We start from the raw sequence: 12,701 nt of genomic DNA, 5'->3' as shown, positions 1-12,701 counted from the left end.
TTTTTAGTAGAGATGGGGTTTCACCATGTTGTCTGGGCTGGTCTCGAACTTCTGACCTCAGGTGATCCGCCCACCTTGGCCTCCTAAAGTGCTGGGATTACAAACGTAAGCCACCACGCCCGGCCTAAAACAACTTTTTTTTTTTTTTTTTTTTTTTTTTTTGAGACGGAGTCTCGCTCTCTCTCCCAGTCTGGAGTGCAGTGGCGCGATCTCGGCTCACTGCAAGCTCCACCTCCCGGGTTCACACCATTCTCCTGCCTCAGGCTCCCGAGTAGCTGGGACTACAGGCGCCTGCCACCACGCCCGGCTAATTTTTTGTATTTTTAATAGAGATGGGGTTTCACTGTGTTAGCCAGGATGGCCTCTATCTCCTGACCTCATGATCCACCCACCTCAGCCTCCCAAAGTGCTGGCATTACAGGCGTGAGCCACCGCGCCTGGACTCTAAAATAAGGACGTAATTTTTTTTTTTTTTTTTTTAATTTGAGACGGAGTTTCACTCTTGTTGCCCAGGCTGGAGCGCAATGGTGCAATCTCAGCTCACCTCAACCTCCACCTCCCAGGTTCAAGCGATTCTCCTGCCTCAGCCTCCCTAGTAGCTGGGATTACAGGCATGTGCCACCACGCCCGGCTAATTTTGTATGTTTAGTAGAGGCGTGGTTTCTCCATGTTGGTCAGGCTGGTCTCGAACTCCCGACCTCAGGTGATCCACCCGCCTTGGCCTCCCAAAGTGCTGGGATTACAGGCATGAGCCACTGCACCCAGCCATAACAACTTTTTAAAAGTACTCCAATAGCATGCCTAAAGACTAAGACTACCACTAATAAGTTCAAAAAAATTGCCAATTTATTTGAGAAAAACATGAAAGAAACCAACACACACAATTCTCACCAAAAAAATACAAAATTAAAAAGCAAATATGAAAAATAATTTCCTGCATGCAAACAGGCTTTTACAAAACAATAAAAGAAATACTGGGAAATGCTCAAAACATATTAAAAAGCAATTAATAAAAAGAAGTCAGAGCTGAGCACAGTCACTAACGCCTGTAATCCCAGCACTTTGAGAGATGGAGGTTGGAGGATCGCTTAACCCCCAGGAGTTCGAGACTAGCCTGGACAACATAGTGATACCTCATCTCTAAAAAAGTAAATAAACTAATTCACATTTTCAATTTCCATATCACTATTCCAACATCAACTACAATCAAAAAATTGCAAATTAAACTGTAATATGCCCATTTTTACCTATATGTTGGCATTTATTTTTAATTAACACCCGCTGTGAACAAAGGTACTTGCAAACAAGCACAAACCTAACCCAGATGAATAAATGGGTAAAACCTTCCTGAATGGATCTAGCTTTTTCTTGAAAATGTACATGTCAGACCAGGTGCAGTGCCTCACACCTGTAATCCCAGCATTTTGGGAGGCCAAGGTGGGTGGATCACCTGAGGTCAGGAGTTCGAGACCAGCCTAACCAACATAGTGAAACCCCATCTCTACTAAAAATACAAAATTAGCTGGGCGTGGTGGCACATGCCTGTAATCCCAGCTACTTGGGAGGCAGAGGCACGAGAATCGCTTGAACTCAGAAGGTAGAGTGAGCCGAGATTGCTCTACTGCACTCCAGCCTGGGCAACAGAGTAAGACTCTGTCTCAAAGAAAAAATAAATAATTTTTTTTAGTAGAGACAGGGTTTCACTATGTTGGTCAGGCTGGTCTCGAACTCCTGACTTTGTCATCCACCCGCCTTAGCCTCCCAAAGTGCTGGGATTACAGTCGTGAGCCACCATGCTCGGCCAATTTTTTTTTTTTAATTAGCCAGGCATGGTGGTACACACCTGTTAAGTCCCAGCTACTCAGGAGACTAAGGCAGGAGGTTCGCTTGAGCCCAGAAGGTGGAGGCTGCATATTTGAGACCCTATCTCAAAAATAAGTACATAAATAAAAAATAAAAATTAAAGTGCTGATAAAAAGAAAACAGCAATTTATGAAGATGCTATTAATAGCCATCTTGAAAAAATTCTAAGAACAGGGATGTTTTCCCGTCAAAACTTCTCTCGGATTTGTCATTAAAAAAAATCAAGGCCAGGCGCGGTGGCTCACGCCAGTAATCCCAGAACTTTGGGAAGCCGAGGCAGGTGGATCACGAGGTCAGGAGATTGAGACCATCCTGGCTAACACGGTGAAACCCCGTCTCTGCTAATACAAAAAATTAGCCGAGCGAGGTGGCGGGCGCCTGTAGTCCCAGCTACTCGGGAGGCTCAGGCAGAAGAATGGCGTGAACCCCGGGGGGCGGAGCCTGCAGTGAGCCGAGATCCCGCCACTGCACTCCAACCTGGGCGACAGCGAGACTCCGTCTCAAAAAAAAAAAAAAGAAAGAAAATCAAGACCGGGCGGTCGCTCACACCTGTAATCCCAGCACTTTGGGGGCCGAGGTGAGTGGATCACCTGAGGTCAGGAGTTTGAAACCAGCCTGGTCTGTCTCTACTAAAAATACAAAAATTAGCCGGGCACGGTGGCGGGCACCTGTAATCTCAGCTGCTCGGGAGGCTAAGGCAAGAGAATCACTTGAACCTGGGAGGCGGAGGTTACAGTGAGCCAAGATTGCGCCATTGCGCTCCAGCCTGGGAGACAGAGTGAGACTCTGTCTCAAAAAAAAAAAAAAAAAAAATCAACCCAGCCAGCACAGTGGCTCATGCCTGTAATCCCAGCACTTTGGGAGCCCAAGGCGGGCGGATCACTTGTGGTCAGAAGTTTGAGACCAGCCTGACCAACGTGGTAAGACCCGTCTCTACTAAAAAATACCAAAATTAGGCGTGGTAGCGGGCGCCTGTAGTCCCAGCTACTTGGGAGGCTGAGGCAGGAGAATCTCTTGAACCCAGAGGTGGAGGTTGCAGTGAGCCAAGACTGTGCCACTGCACTCCAGCCTGAGCAACAGAGCAAGACTCGATCTCAAAACAAAACAAAAAAATCAACCCCTGGCCCAGCAGGGTAGTGCAAGCCTGTAGACCTAGCTACACAGTAAGCTGAAATGGCGTGGATGGGGGGTGCACCCCAGAAGTTCAATGTTGCAGCGAGCTATGATTGAGCCACTGCACTCCAGCCTGTGCAACAAGGCTAGCCCCTATCTCGGGGGGAAAAAAAAATAAGGAAAAAAATACAAAAAGATAAAAAAGATCAGGAAATGGCAAAAATCAACTCCCCCATTCTGATAAAGGTGAAATTAAACCAACTTTTGGCATCCCACAAATTCATTCACTGAAATTTTTAAAAAGCTCCCCATTTACCGTGCCAACTTTCCTCCTTTGACGAGTTTCTTTATAGAAGGTTTTCAAATTTCTAAATGGCATTTATAGGTTTTATCTCTTTAATTTAAAAAAAAAAAAGAAATGGCTGGGTGTGGTGGCTGATGCCTGTAATCCCAACACTTGGGAGGCAGAGATGGAAGGATCACTTGAGTCCAGAAGTTTGAGACTAACCTGGACAACACAGGGAGACCACATCTCCACAAAAAATTTTAAAAACTAGCCAGGTGTGGTAGCACACTCCCGTAGTCTTAGTTACTGAAGAGGCTGATTCAGGAAGATTACTTGAGCCAGGGAGGTCAAAATCGCGGTGATCACGCCACTGCACTCCAGCCTGGGCAACAGGGCAAGACCTCGTTTCAAAAAACATAGAAGCAAAACAAAATTTAAAAAAAAATTACGGTAACTTTGCTAGGGTAGATATTAACCACTGGGAAGGAAAAAAAAAATGTTACAGAAAAACATTACAGACCCAGGCAGGGTGCGGTGGCTCATGTCTGTAATCTCAGCACTCTGGGAGGCCAAGGTGGGTGGATCACCTGAGGTCAGGAGTTCGAGACCAGCCTGGCCAACATGGTGAAACCCTGTCTCCACTAAAAATACAAAAATTAGCTGGACGTGGTGGCACGCGCCTGTAGTCCCAGATACTCAGGGGCTGAGGCACAAGAATCGCTTGAACCCACGAGGTGGAGATTGCAGTGAGCCAAGATCACGCCACTGTACTCCAGCCTGGGTGACAGAGGGAGACTCTGTCTCAAAATAAATAAATACATAAAAATAAAACATCATAGAGCTAGTATTAAAATTCAAGCCTCCATTCTAAATCCATTTCAAAATCATAGGAAGTTTACAGAACTCAAGTTAAAATGTTAAAGATGGATGTAGTTCTAATCACTGTCCATGACTCTATTCTAAAGGATTAAATGAAGGGAAAAATAAGGTTTTTATGAGATTCACTGTTAGTACGGTTTCATGTTAATTGTTTTTTTTTTTTTTTTTTGGCAATCCTGTGCATAACAGACCCAAGTTAGATTTTGCAGATTTACTGTTTGAAAAGCCAATGCACTATACAATCAATTCAGCCCTCCATATCTATGGGTTCTACATCCATGAATTCAACCAACCAGGAATACAAAAATTCTTTAACTGCATCTGTACTGAACATGTACAATTTTTTCTTGTCATTATTCCCCAAGCATACAGTATAACAATGATTTACATTGTATTAGGTATTATAGTGTAGAGATTAGAGTGTACGGGAGGATGCACATAGGTTATATGCAAATACTATACCATGTTCCAGGGACTGGAACATCCTTGAATTCTGTCATCAGAGGGAGGTCCTGGAACTAATTTCCCATGGATACCAAGGGACAACTGTACTTGGAAACTGCCATAACCTTAAACTATGAAATTAACTCATATGAAATCCTGTAATTGAAATAAACAATTCCAGAAGAACTACTTTGCCACAGGATTAAATTGTCTAAAATGCACATTTATTAAAATGAAGATAGCTAAGAAGCATGAATAATCACACCTTATGTTAATAACTGAATAAACACCTTCCAAGTTGCCTATTTTGAAAATTACTTTTTAGTTCAAAGTCTCATCTTAAATAACCACCCATTATGGTAATAACCACCTCCGACAGAATATTTGGCACTGGGTTAAGCACTTTTAACACATTTGATACTTACAATAACCCTATCATGAACATATTATCAGCATTTTACAGCTAAAATTTAAAACTTGCCTACCACCCTTGCCCAAACTAAATCTCTGTCCACAGGAAAAAATCATAACTTTTTATTGCAAATATACACATTATATATAATAGCATAATAACACAAGTAGCCACACTGGTACATTCTTACATATATGTTACTGTGCCTTAAGACAGTTTTACAAACTGTAAAGTACTACAAAACACTTGCACCCTATCATCTGTTTCCCACGACAGCCTTGTTACGGATTATCACTACCGTATATGAGGGCTCCAGGCTCAGAGAGCTTAAGTGAAATCACTCATTTGATTCCTCATTCTTTTCCCACTACATTATCCTCCCTATGATTAAAGAAGCATTGCCGCCACAATCAGAGCATCTTTGCAATAAAAGATAAAATGTACTAGAGAACCTAGATAAGTATTCTTCACCAGTTACATACTTCTCCAACAAGTTATTAGAGTTACTGGCCAGCAGGATATCCAGCTAGCCTCTAAGTGGTTGTTTGGGGACCAATCATAAAGTTGTATGAACAGGAGTTGTATGAATACTTTTTATTAAGCTAGTAGCTTAGCAAGGGAATCCCCTACATTCTACTTGTACTGGTCCGAAGACCAAATCCAAGGTCAATCAAAAGTACATATTATCTCCTTGGGAAAACAGAGGATGTTAGTCTTTTATGACTTAAAAGTTGTTTCTAGTTAACTATCATCCGACCATACACCACACAGCCATTTGTCTCAGAGTAGGTAGTGAAGGTGGCTACTTAAATACACACATTTTTAAAAAACTGTATCCAAGTTTAGCAATATGTGTATATACCCAAGCACACAGAGACACGTTCCATAACTTGGAAAATCATTTGTAAAAGTTATTTTGGCTTTGCACTTCTGAATACTTCATGCTTCTCCATGACCATAACAAACAGAATTGTTCTACTTCCTTTACTAATTGTTCTACTTCTTTCTATAATATCTACCAAGTATTATCCTATTGCCATCATATTTTCAGGTTGGTATTTTCTTCCTGCTATCCTTTTTATGGGGGAGACAGAGTTTCGCTCTTGTTGCCCAGGCTGGAGTGCAATGGCATGATCTCGGCTCACCGCAACCTCCACCTCCCAGGTTCAAGCGATTCTCCTGCCTCAGCCTCCTAAGTAGCTGGGATTACAGCCATGCGCCACCACACCCGGCTAATTTTGCATTTTCAGTAGAGAGAGGGTTTCTCCATGTTGGTCAGGCTGGTCTCGAACTCCTGACCTCAGGTGATCCACCTGCCTCGGCCTCCAAAAGTGCTGGGATTACAGGCGTGAGCCACCGCACTCAGCCTGCTATCCATTTTTAAAGCCATAGAGAAAGCCCTCGAGTGTTGTGTATCATGTGTTGTGTGGAGGACTAACGGATAGGAAGAAACCTACTAAAGTAATGAATTCACTGTGGAATCAAATTCAGTTATTCTATGTTCACATCTACATTCCTTAAAGTAAATAACTCTCAAATTTTCTAGAAAGTAAATAATACACCTGGACTTTGAAAACCCAAAATGTCTACAAAATCAGAATACCATTACACTTTAAAAAGAAGAAAGGAAAGAAGAAAGCTGCTTCCCTGCAACTATCTGGAGAAAATCTTGGCGCTGTAAAGCTCTAAACCACCATTACCAAAAAAAAGTTTAACTTCTACTCCTATGCCTTACATTTCTGGCTCTTAACTTTTTAAGAGCCTGACAAACAGCTTTGCTGACAATTGTGTGTGTCAAACAGGTCTTCCAAATGACCATAAACAATTTTTTAATACATCTTGCTATGAAGTCCCAAAATTTAAATAATATATGTTGAACTCCATCCAGCATTATCAAACTAGTTAATCAGTCTCCCCGTACTCTTAGCAGCTAAATGCCTAATACCAACTGTGGAAAAAGCCTAATTTTGGAAAAGGTCTAACAATTTCAAGAAAGTTACTTATACTTGTGAATATTCCAAAACTTTAAAGTTACAATACAGTCACAGAAAAACGAATCCTGAAATACACCTATGTGCACTCGACTTAAGGCCATAATCTTAGTTTCACTCAGGGTTTCTTTTCCCTATAATATCTTTACTATAAGGCAGCTCCTTCTCCCTAAATAATTTCGAAGAATTTCAAAACACTTTACTAAATAGACTTAATCATATCTACAGAATCCTATCAACTTAAAAAGCCAATAAAATGAGTACTTATTTGCTTTCTAAAGATCCTACATTCCTAAAAGAATAAACACAAAGCCTCTCCCTAACACTAAACTACTAAAGTGACACTTGACCCCAACTTGGTTTTTGAAGCTATTTCTCCAGGAAGCAGAGGGAGACAAAGAGTTTCTACACAGTCAAAAATAGATGAGTCCTTTTCATTCAGTCTGTTTCTTCTCACTTTAAACACAAATCCTACCAAGCTCATTTAGTTTTTAACTCATTAATGAGTGACTCGGAGCAAATTAGCAGGTACAGGGACTGTTTTAGGCAATCATTTGCTAGGAATGGCTATCAAGTGAAGGTCTTGCTGATCCGTCCTAAAAAACAAAGGACAAAAACCTATGAGTAGCAGACAAAAGCATTTATTAAATAATAAATGGTGGGCCCTATTTCAACAACAATCTGAAGAGTATCATCTCTTCTCAAGATACCACAGCACAAAAACGTTCACAACCATAACTGAAGTATAAATTTATGTTTCTTCTAGTAAGGTAAATACAGAGAATATTTTGAAACTGCATCTAAAACGCTTACCTCAAAAAAAGGAAAGAAAGAGAAAGAAAGAAAGAAAGAGAGAGAAAGAAAGAGAGAAAGAAAGAAAACACACACTTCTTCCCCTAGGGTCCAACCAAAAGAGCGAAATTAATCCATCCGCATTCCAAAACAACTAATTACTTAAGAAATCCAACCAGCACAGATCTAAGGCGAAGCTGCTTCTTTGGTAGTTTTTTATTCTACAGAGTGCTACCACTGTACGAACAGTCAAGCGTTTTGGTTGGCAGACAATAATAAAATAAGCTTTATTTCCGTTTCTTTTTCCCTTAGCAAAACTCCAGTCTGTCATCACCTCTGACATGCGCCAAGGACTACTAGGAATGATGAAGTATATTTCAAATAAACTTTCCTATTAAAGTGAGTCCTTGTGGTTAACATCATACCAAAATGTTTTACATTTTATCCAGCAAAACCTTTACACACTGTAAAAAAAAGAAATCTTAAGACACGAGCTCGTATCTGTATTTAATAATAAACTCTTATCTTGGCCGTACTTACCAAATCGTAGGCTTTTACTATTTATAAGCCTTTGAAAAAACTTTATGCCTTTCTTAAGTACCATCAAAATTTTAATCAGGATTTCATGCGATCAATTCGCACCACAGTGAGAGATCAAATGCTAAACTCCTATAAATAGGGGTGTTATGAGTGAGAGGGATACACAACACTGCGCTGCCAACGCAACTGCGTCTTCGAGGGGGCAGGGGCGCTCCTGGTACACGTACAGTAGGAGCTCACATTCAGCAAAACCAGGGAGCCAAGGATCAGGTGACTTCACACCACAGACACTTTCAGAATGATCAGGCCTTACTATCGTCCAAGTGACTCGTAAACGGCTCATAACCCCAGTTTGACACGAAAATCTGGACTTGCACCCTAGCCACGCACAACCCGCGCGAATGGGTTCGGGAGCCGAGGAGCCCCGAAACGCGAGCCCGGAGACAGAGCCCTGGCCTGCGGACTGCGGTTCCCTCCAGGAAGGGTGTCTAAGGAGCTTTCGGACCCGGCAGCAAGGTGTCTGCTCCCCGCGCGACCTCCTCCTCCGCGGGGCCCATCGTGCCCTGGCCACCCCTTCCTCCCTGTCCGCGCAAGGGACAGCGAGCGCCCGCCAGCTAACGGGTCGCCCCGCCGCGTCCGGAGTTCGCCGGACGGAGCGGAGCCGCAGCCGACCTCCCCGCGCCCCGGGCAGGCGGCCACGGCTCAAGGCCGCCCCCTAAGGTCGGGGCGGACACGGCGGCAGCCACGCGGCGGGCTGGCGGGCAGGGGGCCGGGCCGGGCGCAGACGCGCGCGCCACTGGTTCTCCCAGCAGCTACTGGAGCCGCGGCCCATAAGCCGCCCTTTCAGGCCGCGCGCTGCGGGAGCGCGGGGCGCGGCTGAGGCTAGGCCCGACGGGCAGGCGCGGCGGCGGGAGGAGACCTGAACCAGCCGCGGACTCCGACCCCGCCGCCTGCGGCCGGTGCCCGCGAGCCCGAGCAGCGAGCGTCCTCTCCCCATTAGGGCCCCGCGGCCTCTGCCCCGCTGGCCCGTACCTAGGGAGGTCGTGGACGAGACGTGGTTAACCGCGGCGCTTGGGTCGCTGGTCCGCCGCCGGCGCCGCAGCCCCTGGTGTGGTTGCTGCCCTCGCGCTGCCTCGTCCCCCTCCGCCATCTTGTACCGATTTAAAATTAACTCCCCACTGACGTCAAACGCCGCCGCCGCTTTATCAACCTCCCGGGAGCCGGCGGGGTGGCCAGCGGGTCCTAGCGCCGCCCTCCGCCTGTATCTCCTCACCTTCCGCCTGTATCTCCTCGCCCTCCCTCCGCCCCCGCCCCGCCCATCGCTCGCTCGCTCCGCCCCCGCCCTGCCCGCCTGCAGATCCGTCTCCCCGGCTCCAAGTTTCTGGTTGGACTGGGGCGGGGGTGTCCCTGCCGCCGCCGTCTCACACCCCCACCTTCCTGAGCTCAGCACCACACCCCCTTAGCGCTGGGCCAGGCTCTGCAAACGCAGAAGGGATCTCCAGAGAACTAAGTCCCTCCCTCCCAATTCGCTTTACATCTCTAATCATTGATTCGTGCGTCCTGCACGTGAGGTGGCTTTCGCACCCCTTCTCTCCTTTTCATCGCCCCCTCCTCATCACAGCCATTCCCCTCCTCTCTCCCCATCCACCCCCCAAGTTGTTGCCAGTGCCCTGCTTTTCCTCTTGATCTTTTTTCCTCACCCAAGTCCCTACTGTTGCTTCCCCTCCCCCCCCACCACCATCCTAAGGTTTGTTTGCATTCGCTCCCCATCTACTTATGAGACCTTCCCCCATCTTCTCAACTGTGTATACCCTGGCCCTGTGCTCCTAGCACCTTGCAGAGGCATGCCAGAAAGCACTCTAATCGGAAAATGAATCGTGGCAGGTTCTTTCCTAATTGTGATGAACCTTCTTCTGGGGATCTAGTGACATCCAGTAGAAAGTTCAGGTCACTTTTTAAAATACAAGTCAGCCCGTGGAGGCGTCTGTGAAACATGATCCCTTTGGATTTTTACCATACTGCCAGCTGCATTAGAAATTCCTCTTCTCCAGTAAAAACAGATGTCCGGGTGTACAAACAGCTGTTTTGTCCAGGTCTTCTCATAAGTCTAAAATTCACAGCCTGCACGATCTCTAGAAAAGCACTGGTGTTATTGAAGCTTTCAAAATACCATTCTAGGCAGGGCGTGGTGGCTCACGCCTCCCGGGTTCAAGCAATTCTCTGCCTCAGCCTCCCGAGTAGCTGGGATTACAGTACCCCGCCACCACACCCTGCTAATTTTTGTATTTTTAGTAGAGACGGGATTTCACCATCTTGGCCAGGCTGGTCTTGAGCTACTGACCTCGTGATCCACCCGCCTCAGCCTCCCAAAGTGCTGGGATTACAGGCGTGAGCCACTGCGCCCGGCCCATCCAAATATATGTCAACAGAATATGGAGTTTATTCTCATTGTCACATAAATCTAGGAGAATAACTATATACGTGTTCTTGGCAATATTCTTTGAGTTACTAAGGTTCTAGTTCTGGGACTTGAACCACCTCCACAATCTAAAGAACAGTTACCCTTCCCCCTCCTTCATATTGATGGCAGGCTCTTTATCAACTTGTTAAGTGATATTCCTCTTACGTCCTTGTGATATATGATTTGGAGAGCTCACTTTGTCAAGACATTTTCTGTTTTATCATTGGCCTGAAAAACGTAGTATTGAAAAGGAAGAAAAAGAAGAAGCAGAAGCAGAAGAAGGAGGAGGAGGAGGAGGAGAAGAAGGGCAAAAAAATCTTCACGAGGATTGTTCTACAAAGGTTTATTTACTGTCATTTACTCACTAAAAAACATTTGCTTAGGCACATAGAAAAAAGAAACCATTTACAAACAGCACAGCATAGGCCGTTTGCTAAATTAAGGTTGATACAGTCAGTGACAACAAAAAGCTACCTGAATCCTTACCAAACTGCAGTGTTCACCTAAGCCAAATCACCCTCTATGCTTAGTATAGGCAGTCCTTTGGAAGATATTGAACATCTTACATGTAATAAAAGACCTTATGGTTTCCCTCACTGTGCCTTCGATTTTAAGGACTTCAATTCTATCTACTAATCTAGGCTGCTACCCCATGTGTTTCGTGTTTTGCTTTGCTTTTCTCTTTTCTTTTTTTTTTTTTTCCTTGCCTATGTTCTTCTCTTTTTGGTGTTCTGCCTATCTTGGCTCCCAAACCCACTCTGTCCCCCATCTGTGGTTACTATGCCTGAATCAAGAGAGGTCAAACGCTTATTTAAAAAAAAAAAAAAAAGGCTGGGTGTGGTGGCTCATGCCTGTAATCCCAGCACTTTGGGAGGCCGAGGTGGGAGGATCACCTGAGGTCAGGAGTTCAAGACTAGCCTGGCCAACATGGTGAAACCCCATCTCCACAAAAATACCAAAATTAACTGGGCATGATGGCAGGTGCCTGTAATCCCAGCTACTCGGGAAGCTGAGGTGGGAGAATCACTTGAACCTGGGAGGCAGAGGTTGCCATGAGCTGAGATCGTGCCATTGCCCTCCAGCCTGGATGACAGCGTGAGACTCCATCTCAAAAAAAAAAAAAAAAAAATAGGCTGACCCTGGGTACACTGCCTGTGAGTTAGCCCTACTCCGCAAGGAGCAATACCATTCAAAAAAGACTGCTGCTTAACACCACCAGCTCAAAAAAAAAAGAATTAATTAATTAATTTTTTGCTGTCCAGAAAAAAGTCAGTGATTCCTAAGGAACGTTTTTCCTTGCCACCTCTCAGGGAGACATTCTGTCTTATAACTCTTCTATGGGAAAGCACGGGGTACTGAGAATATGAGAACTGACAAGAACTTGCCCTACAATCATTTTAACCTTCATGGAGATGGTGTAAGATAGAAGGAATGGGCCAGGCGCAGTGGCTCATGCCTATAGTCCCAGCACTTTGGGAGGCCAAGGTGGGTGGATCCCTTGAGCTAAGGAGTTTGACACCAACCTGGGCAACATAATGAGAGCCTGTCTCTACAAAAAATACGAAAATTAGCTAGGCATAGTCCCAGCTATGGAGGAGGCCAAGGTGGGAAGATTGCTTGAGCCCATGAGGTCGAGGCTGCAGTGAGCCAAGATCACACCACTGCACTCCAGCCTGGTTGGAAAAAAAAGAAAAAAGATAGAAGGAAAGTTCCTCCCTGTGAGAGGTAGAGATTTAGATATCCATTAGTGGAAACCACTCGCTTGCCTGGGGTGATATCAGATGGACGGGGCAAGGTTAGAGTAGAGAAAAGCCAAAGACAAATATAAAGCAGGTTGTCAATAGAAAACGTGTTGGATATTGCTGAGGCTGAAATGAGATAAACTACACTCTCCAAGAATGAAAAAGGCTGTCTATGTTG

General features: G+C 45.0%; 1 protein-coding gene across 4 annotated transcripts in view; it reads right to left on the bottom strand.

Annotated features, from left to right (window-relative positions):
* Positions 1-9,603, bottom strand: part of ATL2 (atlastin GTPase 2) — an 82,615-nt gene extending 73,012 nt beyond the window's left edge. For 2 of the 4 annotated variants that reach the window (XM_019021384.4, XM_019021385.4), the window contains exon 1: positions 9,353-9,603. In XM_019021384.4, the coding sequence (XP_018876929.1) occupies positions 9,353-9,470 (118 nt within the window). In that variant the 5' untranslated portion in view covers positions 9,471-9,603. Of the gene's footprint in view, positions 1-8,320; positions 9,187-9,352 lie in introns of those variants that run through there. The other 2 variants (XM_055377735.2, XM_055377734.2) reach the window with 2 other exon arrangements.
* Positions 9,604-12,701: the final 3,098 nt, after the last annotated feature.

The sequence above is a fragment of the Gorilla gorilla genome, chromosome 12 (assembly GCF_029281585.2).
Source record: "Gorilla gorilla gorilla isolate KB3781 chromosome 12, NHGRI_mGorGor1-v2.1_pri, whole genome shotgun sequence".
NCBI classification, from domain to species: Eukaryota; Metazoa; Chordata; class Mammalia; order Primates; family Hominidae; genus Gorilla; species Gorilla gorilla.
This window is presented reverse-complemented; position numbering and strand designations above follow the sequence as displayed.